This window comes from Canis lupus, chromosome X, assembly GCF_011100685.1.
Source record: "Canis lupus familiaris isolate Mischka breed German Shepherd chromosome X, alternate assembly UU_Cfam_GSD_1.0, whole genome shotgun sequence".
NCBI classification, from domain to species: Eukaryota; Metazoa; Chordata; class Mammalia; order Carnivora; family Canidae; genus Canis; species Canis lupus.
Genome location: NC_049260.1, coordinates 56680299 through 56696459, shown reverse-complemented (window position 1 = coordinate 56696459; position 16161 = coordinate 56680299). Strand labels below are relative to the sequence as shown.

General features: G+C 33.4%; 1 protein-coding gene across 4 annotated transcripts in view; it reads left to right on the top strand.

The window, feature by feature from the left end:
- Window positions 1–16161, top strand: part of HDAC8 (histone deacetylase 8) — a 217577-nt gene that overhangs the window by 93006 nt on the left and 108410 nt on the right. Inside the window, exon 11 of one of the 4 annotated variants that reach the window (XM_038587719.1) lies at window positions 9–2305. The exons of the other annotated variants lie outside the window; for them this stretch is intronic. Within the exon in view, the coding sequence (XP_038443647.1) occupies window positions 9–14 (6 nt within the window). The 3' untranslated portion in view covers window positions 15–2305. Of the gene's footprint in view, window positions 1–8; window positions 2306–16161 lie in introns of those variants that run through there. 4 annotated transcript variants of the gene reach the window in all.

The window sequence follows — 16161 nt, the reverse complement described above, 5'->3', positions numbered from 1 at the left end:
CTTACCAGGCTTGAATTCAGAGATACAAAGACTAACAAGTAAACCCAGTGCCCACAAAAATTTCACCATCTAATAACGGCAACAGAACAATGTGCTCAAATCCAGGACAGTTGGGGAGAATAGAAGAAATATTTCACCAAGACTTTGAACCGAATCTTGGAGGTTGATTGGGAGTTTGCCAGGTGAAGAAGAGCGAAAGACATTCTAGGCAAAGGGAACAAGGATTGAAAAGGACCTGGTGCCTCACAGAACCAGTGAGAAGTTTGATATAGTAGTAGAACATACAGTTTATAAGGGAAAGTGGGAAGGACTAAGGCCTAAGTGAAAATTGGAGGCAGATTATGAAGAGACTTGAACGCTGCACTACAGAGTTTATTTATACTTTTTTTTTCTGTGAAAACAGAGGAGCTTTAGTTTTTAGAAAGCTAACTCAGTAGCACATGGAAGATAGATTGCAAAAGGGAGAGATTTGAGAAAGGCAAACCTATTAAGAAGTTCAAGTACACTCGTATAACATAGTCTATATCATTCATTTGGTAATCTGTGTTCTGGGTGTCTGTATTTCCCCTCAGTGCTTAACACAGTGTTAGCTACCTACCTTGGTGGTGTTCATTCATTGAATGAACAGCTGAATAAATGAGTGTTTGAATGATAAGCATCTCAACATTCACATTGGAAAACTTCTCTTTTTAAGACAGAAGAATCAGAAACCTTTTACTGGAAAGGCTTCTAGTAGCAACTACCCATCCTTTGCAAGAAGTACCAGGTATCCCAGCTATAGGAAACATACATGTCCATGGGAAAACACTAGATTGGCAATTAAGGGAAAGGAATGGAGAAGACAAGCCCAGCACAAATAATACAAGTCATTAGTGGTGATATTTCAATCATAGTGCTCATGAGCTATACAACCAGTGATGTCATAAAGCCAGTGATCAGGGAGATACTCCCAGCTCAGGAATTGGGGGACCAAGTTTGCCAGCCAGGCATGGAATAAGGAAGCAATCATAACTAGAAGAAGATTTGGGCCCAGCTTGGAAAGCTGAGAGGAAGGAAACCTGCCCATATGCCTGGCTCAAGTATGTCTACCATAGAAAAATCCCAAACGTGACATGAGTTCCTATAAAAAGAAGAGTACATGGCTAATTTAGCAAATCACGCACTTTGTGTAATAAAGCTTATGGACTATCATATATAAGAATGTTCTGTAATCCAGTAATACTAGTTGGACCCTATGATCCAGGATAGAGTATGGCAGTTATGTTATGTAATGTATTCATATATACACATGTGTATATGTATTACAGATATATCAGGTATATGTATATATCTGAATCAAGTTTATTAACAAAATTTAATGAATGAAAAATATTTACTTAACCAGACCATTTTTGATGGACTGGTTGTATAAACTATGCTCGACTCCTATGAGGGAATATATGTAGCCATTGAAAAGAATCAAGTAGATTTATATACAAGTATATTACTGATGTAAAACAGTCTTGCAGTGCATCTGTAGATTGCACTGAATCTATAGATTGATTTGGGGAGGAATAACATCAACAATATTTCATCTTTCAATCCATGAATTTGCTATATCTCTCCATTTTCTTAAGTCTTTAATTTCAAATTTTCATTTATACTTTTCAGGGAACAAGTCTTGCACAAATTTTGTTATATTTATCCCTAAGTATTTCATGATTTTAATGTTATTAAAATGATATTTTTAAATTTCGATTTCTAATTGTTTGTTGCTAGAATATAGAAACCCGATTAATTTTATATTGATCTTGAATAAAGTATCATTGCTAAACTCATTAGTTATAGTAGCTTTTTGTAGATTCGTTAGCATGTTTCATGTATACAAACGTGTCATCTGTGAATAAAGAAAGTTTTACTTATTCCTTTACAATCTTCATGACTTTTATTTCTTTTTCTTGCCTTATTATGCTGGTTGGAACCTTCAATGTGATGTTAAATAGATGTTAAATAGAAGTGGTTAGAGCAAACATCCTTGTCTTGTTCCTGATCATAGGGGGAAGCACTTAATCTTTTATGATGAAGTGTGATGTTAGCTGTAGGTTTTTTCATAAATGTTCTTTGTTGGGTTGAGGAAGTTCCCTTCTATTCCTAATTTACTGAGAGGTTTTCTCACAAATGAGTGTTAAATTTTGTTAAATGCTTCTTCCTCATCTATTGAAATGATCATATGGTGTCCTCTTATTCTGTTAATACAGTAAATTGCATTAATTGTTGCTTTTTTAAATGTTAAACCTTGCATTACTGGAATTAGTATCTTACTTAAGTATTTGATAGAATTCACTAGTGAAAACATTTGAGCCCGGAGTTTTCTTTGTGGGAAGGTTTTTTATTATGAATTCTAGTTCTTTAATAGTTATATAACTATTCAGATTTTCTATTTCTTCTTGCTTCCATGTTGATAATTTGTCTTTGAAGGAATTTGCCCATTCACTTAAAATATCCTTTTATTATCATTTTGGTGTCTCTGTAGAAGTTATAGTGATATTCTCTTTCATTCCTAATATTGCTAATTTCTTTCTGTTTTTCCTGATCGTTTTAGCTTGTGATTTTATCAGTTTTATTGAATTGTATTTTTTTCAAAGAACCAGCTTTTAGTTTCATTGACTTTTTTCTTTTCTATTTTATTATTTCTGCTCATATCTTTGTTATTTCCATCCTTCTACTTACTTTGTATTGACTTTTAGTTTTTTTCTAGTCTATGATAGAAACATAGTTTATTGATTTTAAACCTTTCTTCTTTTCCAATACAAGATTTTATACTATAAATTTTCATCCAAGCACTGCTTTACCTGCATCCCACAAATTTTGATGTTTCCATTTTCAGTTACTTCAAAATATTTTCTAATTTTCTTCTGTAACTGATGGAGTTATTTAGAAGCATGAGTTTTTAAAAATTAATTTCCAAATATTTCAGGACTTTCCAGATGTCTTTCTATTTACATTCATTTTAATTCTGTTGTGCTCAGAGAACATACTTTGCATGATTTCAGTCATTTCATATATATTAGAATTTGTTTTACAGCCCAGCATATGATCTATCCTGGTGAATGTTTCATGTGCAATTTGCAAAGAATGTGTATTTTCCTGCTATTGAACAGCATTTTTTATCATTATCAATTAGGTCAGATTAGTAGAAACTGTAGTTTATATCTTCTATATCCCTATGTATTTTGTCTGCTTGTTCTGTCAATTACCAAGAAGGTTGAAATCTCCAGCCATGATTTGGGATTTGGCTATTTTTCCTTTCACTTATGTTGATTTGGGCTTCATGTATGTTTGAAGCTTTTTTATTAGACATATATACATTTAGGGTTATTATATTTTCTTGATGAATTGACCTCTTTATTATTATGAGATCTTGTTCTTTATCTCTGGTAATATTCCTTGTCTGATTTCAATATTGTCACATCTGTGACAATTTGATTATTATTTGAGGGGTGTGATTATTATTATTATTTGTGTGATTATCTTTATCTGTTCATTTACTTTTAACCTATTTGTGTTTGCATATTTAAATTGAATTTCTTGTAGACCACATATAGTTGGGCCGTGATTTCTTATCCAATCTGGTCTGACAATCTCTGTCTTTGGGTTAGAGTGCCTACACCACTTATGTTTACATAAATTATTTATATGTTTAGGTTTGAGTCCATTTTCCTATTTGTCCCATCTATTCCTTGTTTCTATTTTCCTGTCTTTTTTAAATTAAATGAATATTTTTAAGGTTCCATTTGTCTCTTTTATTTGCTTATTATCTGTAACTGTTTTGATTTTTTGTGGTTGCTCTGAGGATTACAGTATGCATTTCTAACTTATATTATACCTTCAAATAGTATTACAGTATTTCATGTACAATGTAGCACCCTTATTGCAGTGTTCTTCCATTTCCCTTTTCCTTCCCCTGTGCTATGGTAGTCCTATATTTTACTTTTGCCTATGTTATAAACCCCATGATACATTGTTATTGTCTTGCTTTAAACAGTCAATATATTTCTAAAAATTTAAAACATTTATTAGTGTACTTAAAATAAGATAATAAACCCAGTACACATTAGCACAGACAACATGTTGTGATTTTTAAAAAATAACTATTTTCCAAGACAAAAAAATGTCATGAGAAGACTCTCATTGCTATACATTTTTGCATATCTCTATAATGTCTGGCTTAATAAATGGCAACTTACTTCTCATACCAGCTTCCACAATGTATTATGATGTTTTTGTTAAAGTATAAGAAGAAAAAATAAATAAATAAAAAATAAAGTATATGAAAAAAATTCAGCTTTACATGGATATGTAATTGGAAAAGGGAGGAGTATTTTAATAACCATTACAGATAATTGTGGATGTTCTTCTTTGATACTACACAAAAACTCTACAAATGGTTAGTGTCTTAAAGGTTAATATATGGAATCTGAAACTTATCAGTGACATTTTTATATACTGTTATATTAAAATTCCTTGGTTATCTTGTACTTTGAATAGATATTTGACTCATCTTGTACATACTGATTATTTGGAAAATATTGGTTCACTAAGTTATATAAATATTACAAATGCTAAAACATTTTTTGCACTATTAAAAATCACATTGATATCAGCACTAATTTCATTGGAACAAAGCTTAAGTTTGGGAAAGCTGTCAAGCTTATAATGACAGAATAAAGTTTTCCAGTATATTAATTTTGACTCAAAAAGGTAAATATCATTATTGGCAACAAATTATGTCAGTTGTTTACCCTAAAGGCTCACTTCATTTTCTAGAAGTATCTGTCAAATACTCACATATTTAATCATGGTTTTTCCATCAGTTGTTCTTTCAAGCAAAAATGGTGTTCATGAAAAGTGGCTAGTTAAGACACAATTTAATTACAGACGTGGGGTTTTTTTCAACACAACCACCATAATGTAGTTTATAACAGAAGCAATTTTTCATAACTCCTATTTTGTCACATAGAATATTAAACCCAAGATCAAGATTTAATAACTTTTAGTACTTCACCAACAATATTCTTAAGTGAAATTGAATTTTTAATGTGACTACATGGCAGTATAAAGAATACAAGAACTACTGGTATACTTTGGTGCTACTGCCTTAATTTATATCATGGTGCCTGCAGTTTTATCTACCATTGGTTTTGTACCCGCATGCAAATATAAGCAAAGTTGTTCCAGGAGAAACCATGAGATTCAAACAAGTTATTCAACATTTTTAATATTTAAATACCACTTGTGTTTGTTTTCAACCATTCAAAAAGAAAAAGTCTTCTTCAAAGATTATTTAGTGCTGATACCACATGACTATGAACAAAACAAGTCCAGTCACATTTGTATACTTGTCTGTAAGGTGAAGGTACAATTATGCAAATAAGATAATAAATCTTCATGTTTAGAGTTAAATGTTTAAATAAGTTACTGTGCCATTGAAAACTCAATACTATGAATTATTTTAGTAACTTTTCATTCAGTAGGAACTGAGCAGTGTCAACTGTTCAGGGTTTTATTGACCCTAAACTATTATGTGCATTGCCCTAGTCTGTGCAGTGCAATAACTTGCATAAGAGGCTTCAGTGACTTTTTCTAGTTTGAAAAGCTCTAGCAAACAACTTTTGGGTTTTAGTAAACTCATCATAACTACACTTAAAATACTCAAGTTCTTTCCCTTTAACTATGAATAAATAGTCTGAAAATGATGCCATAACTTAAATAGCAAATTATTCTGAAACTATACAAAAATGATCTGTGCACATGACAGTATAAGGTAAATTAATTATAAATATAAAGGTAATTTTAATCATATTTTCATTTCTTGCTTACAATTTCACCATGTCTTTGAAGTAAATGTCTTCCTACCATGAGTTAGAGCCCTTCCTGATACGTCAGTTTCATCTTTTTCAGCTTCTTTAAACATAGATGCTACAGCTCTGGTTTGAGAAAGCAAGCCTTCTAATCTCACTTTATTAAGCCAACAAACCATATTCTTGTTATATTTCTGTCTAGGTGGAAGATTATTTATTATCTAAACAATAATAAAGTTACAGAGATTATAGCAGGTATAATTAAGGATACCTTTTTCATGTCCCCCCAGTGGTTGGGGAATACAGGCACTGGTCACAGTGCCAGCACTTCAGAGGAGACAACTGAAAAACTTAAAGGAAGGGATGGAAGAGAAGATCCAGAGCCTGACAAGCAACAGATCTCACACTAGGGGAACCTGTTGTATGGTCTCTGGCAGGAGGTGCAGGGAGGCAAGACAGCTACTTATATCAGCCAAAGGATGCAGTGCTCAAGCTAGAATGTCCCAGCTATGAGCAGATCTGGACTATATCCTCTATCCCCCAACCTGGGCTTACCACCTTGTGTCTGGACTATGTTGCTCCACTTACTCTGCCACCAGGCTGACAGCCTGCCTCACTCCTCCATGGCCTTTAGTGGCACTCCTTTGCAGTCAGCACATATTCAGCCACCACTGGATGTGCTGCTCCCAACATGGCCCTAAATTATCAAAGAAATTAAAAGATGAGTAAGGAAATATTTTTACATTTACCCATATATTTGTCCTTTCCAGCATTTTTCAGTCCGTCGTGTAGATCCAGGTTTCCATCTGGTAAAAGTTACATTTTGCCTAAGAACTTCAGTTAATTTTTTATCATAATGTAGGTCTGTTAGCAACAAATTTTCTCAGCTTTTGCTTGAAAAGTATATTTTTTTCTTAATTTTTGAAAGATATTTTCACTGAGTATAGAGTTCTAGATTGATAATTATTTCTTTCAGAACATTAAAAATATCACTCCATTTTTTCTATGCTTGTATAGCTCTTCATGAGAAGTCTGTAATCATTCTTATCTTTTCTTCTGGCTGCTTTTAATTTTTCTCTTTGTGACTAGTTTTTAGCAACTTGATTACAGTTTGCCCTGGTATGGTGTGTGTGTGTTTCCTATTTGGAACCCAAAGCTTCTAGGATCTGACAGTTTACAGTCTTTATCAAATTTGGAAATATTTCAGCCATTATTTCTTTTCTGTCCTTTCTGTACTACTGGGACTCCAGTTAAACCTATGTTAGGCCAATTTTATTGTCCCATAGGTCGCTGAGACCCCCCTTTTTTATCTTTTATTTCTGTGATTCATATTGAACAGTTTTGTTGCTTTGCCTTTAGGGTTATTGATCTTTTCTCTGCAGTCTATAATTGCTGTTAATCCCATCCAGTAAAATTTTCCTTTCAAATATTGTATTTTTCATTTCTAGAACTTCTATTATAAAAAACTTCCGGGGATAATAAAGTCTTTTTAAAAATATATGACCAGGAAAAAATCTTCCATTTCTCTCTTCACTGTGTTCATACTTTCTTTACATCCTTGAACATATAGAACATAATTATAATAGCTGTTTTTAAGGCCCTTGTCTACTAATTCCATTATCTCTGTCATTTCTGAGTCTGTTTCCATTGACTAATTTTTCTCCAGGTTATAGATCACATTTTTCTGCTTCCTTGTATGTTTACTAATTTTTAAACTGTATATCCAATATTGTAAATTTTCCATTACTGAGTGCTGGATTTTTTTTGTATTTATTTATAGAGGATTGTTCTTTTTTCTGAGAGACAAGTTATTGTGGATCAGTTTGATCCTTTTGAGGTTTGTTTTAAAGCTCATTTAGAGTACGTCTTGAGTAGCTAATTTAGCCCATTTTGAAGGAACTGCCCCTCTGAAGTCTCTACACATGCCCCCCTGTATTCATTGAGGTCTCTCTACTTTGACCTTATGTGAATTCTAGGAAGTGTTCCTCCTACAACTTCTTAGTAATTGTTTCCTGGGAAATTTTTTCTAGATTATCTTTGTGAAGTTTTACCCTGTCCATGCTCAGATCAATATTCATCAAAAGACTCAAAGGGAACTCTGCATATTTCTAGTACCCTTTTTATGGCTTAGCTCCATCCCCACCATTTCTTACCATCCTGGCCCTTATGAATTCCAATCTTTCTCCTTTACTTGAGATAATTAGACTCTATTTAGATTCCCCCCACCTCTGCATCACAGTCCAAGGATTACCTCCTGGGAGAAAGCTGGGGTGATAACAAGGATCACCTCATTTGTATTTCTTTTCTCTCAAATTACCATCTTGTGTTGCACATTGTCCAATGTCTAAAAAAATATTTCCAATATTTGGTAAATATTCCAGTTGTTTCTAAAGAGAAAATAATTTCACATCCTCTTTCCCTTCATAGCCAGATGCAGAACGCTTTTACTTATTTGCTTCCGTTTTTTTCCTGTCTTCATTTTTGAAGAATATTTTTCTGGATATGAAATTCTAAATGGACAGTTTTTATTTCTTTTTCTGTCTCCATTTTTTTTTTATGGAGTCAGTCTTGTTATTATCATTGTTTCCCTGTATATATGTCTTTGTTCTCTGGCTACCCTTATAAATTTATCTTTGGTTTTCAGAACACCGACCATGTTATGACCCAGTATACTTTTGTGTTTATCCTACTTGGGATTTCCTGAGTTTCTGGATCTCTGGATTGCAGTTTGGGATATAATTTGGAAAATTCTTGACCGGTATTTCTTGCTCTTTTTTTTTTTTTTTTGCCCTATTTCCCTCTCTGATGTCTGTCTGAAACTCTTGTTACAGATGTGTTATATTGATTAATACTGTGCTATAAGTTACTGAAGTGCTTGTCATTTTTTTTCCAATTTGTTTCTCTGTGCTTCAGTTTGCTTAATTCCCATTGATCTGTCTTCAAATTAACTACTCCTTTCTTCTTTAGTGTTGAGTCTGCTATTAACCCTATCCAATTAATCTTTTATCCCATTCCATCCAATTATTTTTTAAACTTCTTCATTTTAGGGCAGCCCCGGTAGCCCAGCAGTTTAGCACCACCTTCAGCTTGGGGTGTAATCCTGGAGACCTGGGATCGAGTCTCATGTCAGGCTCTCTGCATGGAGCCTGCTTCTCCCTCTGCCTGTGTCTCTGCCTCTTTCTCTCTCTGTGTTTGCCATGAATAAATAAATAAAATCTTTTAAAAAAACCTTCATTTTGAAATAGTTTTAGATCCACAAACAATTGCAAGAATAGTACAAAGAAGTCTTGTGTACTTTTCATTTAGTTTCCCCCAGTAGTAATATCCTATATAACTATAAAACCAGGAAATCAACATTGGTACAATCCAAAGAGCTTATTCAGATTTTATCAATTTTATATGCACTCACTTGTGTATGTGTGTGTATTTAGTTCTATGCAATTTTATCACACGTATAAATTGATGTAACCACTACCATAGCCAGGATACAGAACTATTCCATCACCACAAAGACCTCCCTTGTGCTATCCTTTATAACCATAGCTGCCTTCTCTTCCCTCAACTCAATCTCTAATCTATGGAAACCACTAATCTGTTCTTCATGTCTACAGCTTCTTCATTTAGAGTATGTGATATAAATGGAACCATGCAGCATGTAATCTTTAGAGATTGGCTTTTTCATTCAGCATAATTCCTTTGATAGCTGTCCAAGTTGTTACATGCCTCAATACTTTATTCCTTTTCATTGCTGGATAGTATTCCATGGTATACAGGTCCCATAGTTTGGCCATTTATCCATTTAAGAACATTTAGGTTGTTTCCAATTTATGGCTATTACAATTAAACATTTTTGTAGTTTTTGTGGATTTAAGTTCTAATGTATCTAAAATCAACACCAGGAACATAATTGCTGAATAATATGATAAGTATAGGTTTACTTTTTTATGAAACTGCCACTCATGCTTTTTTATTACCATTTACATATCTTTTCCCACCAGCTTTACTTCAACTTCTCTATATCACTATATTTGAAGTGAGTTTCTTGTAGACAAAATATAATTCAGTCATTTTTTTAATCCATTCTACCAATATCTGGTTTTTAATTGGTGTGCTTAGATCATTTCCCTTTAATGTAGTTATTGATATGTTAAGACTTAAGTCTGCCATTTTATCATTTGTTTGTTCCCTGTTTCCTCTTCTGCCTTCCTCTGGATTACTGGATTACTGGATTACTTCCTCTGGATATTTTTTTTAAATTCCATTTTTATTTATATATAGTGCTTTTGAGTATGTCACTTTGTATAGATTGGTTTTAGTAGTTGCTTTAGGTATTAACATATATATAATATAAACACATAAAACATATATATGTACATATGTATGTATATATATATAAAACAATTTATTACTATCAGCATTTTGCCACTTTGAGTGAACTATAGAAAACCTTTTGTCCCTTTACGTTCCTCTTTAATATAATATTTTAAAATTTTACTTTACATAAATTGAAAACCACATCAGAAATTCTTAATAGTTTTCGTTTCAACCATCAAAAATAATTTTTAAAACTCAAGAGGAGAAGAAAAATGTGCTATATTTAGCCACATTTTTACTATTTCTGTTGTGCTTTCTTCTTAATGCTCTGAGATATCTTCTTTTATCATTTCCTTTGACCATTTTTTTAGGGTAGATCTGATTAAGACAAATTATCTTTGTTTTCCTTCATCTGAGAATGGCTTGATTTCTCTTACACTACTGAATATAGAATTTTGAGATGGAAGTTCGTTCTTTCAGCACTTAAAAAAATATGCCTTTTCCTTCTGGCCTCCATGTTTTTTTATGAGAAATCCATTTTCACAAGAATCATTATTTCCATATAGGTGAGAATATAAAATGATGCATAATTTCTCTACCTCTTTTCAGGGTTTTTATTTTTGTTTTTTTCTCCTTGTTTCAGATACTTAAGTATGATGAGACTTGGAGGAGTGGGTTTTGGGGGGTTTATTCTGTTTAGGTTTCATTCAGCCTCTTGAATATGTAGAAAGAATAGTCTTTCCCAAATTTGAGATTTCAGCCAATATTTCTTTGAATATTTTTTAAATGTCATCTTTATCTTCTTTTGATATTCTGATGACACAAATGTTTGTTATTTTGATCTTATCCCACAGTCTCTGTTTATTATTTTTTACTCTGTTTTCTCTATGTTGTTTAGATTGGGTGATTTCTGTTGCTCCGTTTCAAATTCAATGATGCTTTTCTTTATCATCTCCATTTTTCTATTAAGACTATCTAGTATGTTTTTTATTTTGATTATTGTATTTTTCAGTTTTAAAATTTCCATTCTTTAGGTTTTCTATTTCTTGGTTGATACTTTCTAATTTTTTATTGTGTTTAGCATTTTATAATTGCCTCTTGAAACATTTTTGTAATGGTTGCCTTAAAATCCTTGTCAGATAATTCTAACATATATGTCATATTGGTGTTAATATCTGTTGATTGTGTTTTCTCATTCAAGTTGAGATTTTCCTAATTCTTTGTATGATGAGTAGGTTTTTATTTGAACCTGGAGATTTGGGATCTTATTTTATGAGACTCTGGCAACTCTGAACTCTGTGTTCTGAATTCGCAGGCTAACAAGCCTGCAGCACTCTGCCTGAGCTCTACCACACATCACATAAAAAGTATATATAACTGTGACTCTAACCAGCGTAGCTCTTTTCTTTTGAGGGTTGAATTCCCTCTAGTTTCTCCCTGTTTGAGGATATTCTATAATATCTTCAATTTATCATGATGGTTAGTCTGATGGAAACTATTCTATCATTACCAGAATTCAGAAATCATGACTTACTTTTCATATTATAACTTTTGATAACTTTTTAAAGTTTTTCCCATATATGTAAAACTTCTTTTAAAATTTAAATAAATTGTTGGAATTAAAACATAAAAATTAAATGAATATATTTATCAGGCAGACCTGCTTTCATAGACCAGCTCCAGGTAGTGATCATAGTAACAATATATACTAGACAAGTTGAGAAAATTATTTTACCAGTCAGTCCCTCAGTTTGCTCACCTGCAAAATAAGGGATTATTGTGAGGATGAAGTGTATTGATCTACACAAAATGCTTAGAACAGCGACTGGCATATTTAAGTAATATATATAAATATGTTACTAATATATAATAAATAGTACTAATATAAATTAAATTTTAAGGACACCTGGGTGGCTCAGTGGTTGAGCATCTGCCTTTAGCTCAGGTCATGATCCTAGGATCCTGGGATCGAGTCCCACATCAGTCTCCCCACAGGGAGCCTGCTTCTCCCTCTGCCTGTGTCTCTGCTTCTCTCTGTGTCTCTCATGAATAAATCAATAAAACCTTAAAAAATTTAGACATAATTATTGTAATTATCAGAAATATTGATAAAACTCACAGCCCCGGGCTTGTTTCTTCTTAGTCCCTCAATACTGAGAATTTGGTCCCCAGTAAGTGCCTAATAAATTTTTAAAAAATGAACATGGTGCTGCTGTATTGGATGCTATGCAGATTTAGCCTAACAGCCCTTGCTGACACTGAGAGCTCATGGAACAAAAATGATGAAAACATATCTAATTGAAATATTATCATTCTATATGAACAAATTTGAGTGTAAGTAGATGAATACTAGAAATTATATATTTGAATTTTATATTTAGATAAGGCTATTTGTACCAGACATTCAGCAACTGATCCTCCTATTGCAGAAAGGTTTTATAGAGGTAGGATTTAAGAATTGTTTGAATGAGAAAAGAACTTAACATGTATTAAGTACCAATTATATCCCCTGTAAGTATATTCATATGTTAGATCCTTTATATGTATTATCTCATTTATGTCTCTTAGTAATTCTGTGAGGTAAGCATTATCCCTCATTTACTGATGAAGAAAGTAAAATAGCAGAGCCAAGATTAAAACTCAAATTTTTCAGAATTCTGAGCTTATCCTTTTTCTCTACTTTCAAGGATAAGACCCAGGATTTTGGCATAAAGAGTACATGGGAGAAAAATAACCACTTATTTAACATCTACTACTGACCAGACAACATACTACATGCATTATTTCATTTGGTTCTCAAAGTATTATTTTATTCAATCCTCACAGTAACTCTGAGAAGGAAGTAAAATAACATTTTTTGAGTGCCTGCTATGTGCCTAACACTTTAGTAGGGCTTATATAAATTACCTCACATGGTCTCCTAACAGCCCAGTGATACCTCTATTGTCCCCACCAGTAGGAGGAAACCAATCTGAGCTTCCGCCATATTTGCCTACCTCCAAAGGCAGCCCTAAAGACAACCGTATTTTTAAACATTTTGCAGAACACATACTCCACTTACTATGACTTTTTAATTTTTTTTTAATTTTTTTTTATTTTTTTATTTTTTTTTTAAATTTTTTATTTATTTATGATAGTCACACAGAGAGAGAGAGAGAGAGAGAGAGAGAGAGAGGCAGAGACACAGGCAGAGGGAGAAGCAGGCTCCATGCACCGGGAGCCCGACGTGGGATTCGATCCCGGGACTCCAGGATCACGCCCTGGGCCAAAGGCAGGCGCCAAACCGCTGCGCCACCCAGGGGTCCCTACTATGACTTTTTAAAGTGTAATCCACACAACACAAAGTTCTCTCCATACCAGGGACTTTTTAATCTTTTGGGTGGTCATGGACCTCTGATGGTCTTTCCTCCCAGATAAATGCTTATAATTACACAATATTGGATACAAGTTTAGAACATTCAACAATTTCCTAAAGTCCATCAATGGATACATTATTTATTTAAAACAATCACCAAACAAACAAACAAACAAATCTGCTCTAAAGAACAGAAATAAATCTCAGAAAACAAGAGGGTTATTAATGGCTTAAATTATGAAGTTTTACAATTCCTTAGGACACGAACACCTATATTTGGCCATTCTATTATGTTTCACAAAGTTAAATGGTAGTCCTATTTCTCTTTTGGTTTTTTAGTATTGGCATTATTGACTTTTCTTTTCATATAATTCTTCGGTATGGGGAGACTGTCCTGTGCATGCATTCATAAGATGCTGAGCAGTATCCTGTCCTCTACTAACTAGATGCCAGTAGCACACACCTTGCACAGTTTTGACAACCAAGAATGTATCCAGACATTGCCAAAAATGTCCCCCGAGGGGAGGCAAAATCTCTCCCTATTGAGAACCACTGGTTTGTAGTAATTACATTTGTCACTCCTGAGTCACTTACAAGCATAAAGGAACTAATGACCAGACTTTTTTAAAGGTATATCTTTTTCTTACTTGATTAAGCTCTCCTACAATACTTCTCAACTGGATTAAACAAGGTGATTCATCTCAACAATTAAGTTGCTAGCTGAAGTTATAGTTTTTCCTACCTAAGAGACCTACAAGAAAGTTTATATAGTCACTCTACTTTCTTAATTAAATGATTGACTTATTAAGTCATTCAGAGAATATTTATTGAATACTAACAGCATGTCAGACATTATGCCAGGTGCTGAGGCTGTAGTGGTGAGAAGTATAGATGTGGTTCCTGCATCATGGAATGTGCAATCCAGTGAGGAAGACAGACTACAAGACAAGTAAAAAAATAAGTGAAAATAATTATAAATTGTGATAAGTACCATGATGGAAGTACAAAGAGTGCAAAGGTAGAAAAAAAAATGGATGTATATAAGGTCACTAGGAAAGGCCTCTCTGAAGATGTGGCAATTAAGGCTAAACTTGAAGAGTGAGGAAAAGCCAGCCAGGTTAAAAATAAAACAACTAGAGGGCAAGTGCTCAAGGCAGAGTAGATAATCATATGCAAAGACCATGAAGTAAGAAAGAGTTTGGTGTGTTCTGGGTACTGAAAGAGGGTCACTGTAACTAATGCTAGTCGGTAAAGGGCAAGGAGTATAAGGTGGAATTGGCAGGGACAAGACTGTACAAGGCTGTGTAGGCCATGGCAAGAAGTTGGATCTCATTCTTAATAGAGTGGAAAGCTACTGAAGGCTTTAACCAGGAGGGGTACTGTGATGTTTTAAAACTACTCTAAGTGTTGTGTGGAGTGGTGGCAGGAATGGAAGTATAGAGACCAGTTAGGAGGATGATGACGGTTGAGAAATGATAGTGATAGCAGTGGAGATGAAAAGAATGACCTATTTTAGAAAATGCTAAAAATTCCACCAAAAAACTACTAGAATGGGTAAATGAATTCAACAAGGTCACAAGACAAAATCAACATACAGAAATCCATTTCATTTCTACACTCCAGTAATGAAGCAGCAGAAAGAGAAATTAAGAACACAATCGCATTCACAATTGCACCAAAAATAATAAAATATCCAGGAATAAACATAACCAAAGAGGTGAAAGACCTGTACTCTGAAAAACTATAAAACATTGATGACAGAAATTGAAGATGACACAAAGAAATGGAAAGACATTCCAAGCCCATGGATTGAAAGAACAAAAACTGTCTAAATGTCTCTGCTACCCAAAGCAATCTAGACATTTAATGCAATCCCTTTCAAAATACCAACAGCATTTTTCATAGAACTAAAACAATCCTAAAATGTATATGGAACCACAAAAGACCTTGACTAGCCAAAGCAATCTTGAAAAAGAAAAACAAAATGGGAGGTATCACAATTCCAGACTTCAAATTATATTACAAAGCTGTAGTAATCAATAAGCATGGTGCTGGCACAAAAATAGATACATAGATCAATGAAACAGAATGGAAAGCTCAGAAATAAACCCATGATTATATGGTCAATTTATCTTCAACAAAGGAGCCAAGAATATACAGTGAAAAAAAGACAGTCTCTTCAACAAATGGTATCGGAGAAACTGGACAGCTACATGCAAAAAAAAAAAAAAAAAAGAAACAGGACCACTTTCTTACACCATACACAAGAGTAAACTCAAAATGGATTAAGGACCTAAATATAAGACCTGAAACCATAAAAATCCTAGAAGAGAACACAGGCAGTAATTTCTCTGACATTGCTTGTAACATCTTTCTAGATATGTCTCCTGAATCAAGGGAAATAAAAGCAAAAATAAGCTATAGGAACAATATCAAAATTAAAAGCTTTTGCACAGCAAAGGAAACAACCAACAAAACTAAAAGACAACCTACAGAATGGCAGAAGATATTTGCAAATGACAAATCTAATAAAGGATTACTATCCAAAATATGTAGAGACCTGCACAGAGTCCATAAAGTCACAGAAGAGAGACAATTAGTCTGATTGGGGCAGGGGTGTGGGAGTCATGGAAGGTATACTGAAGATTATTT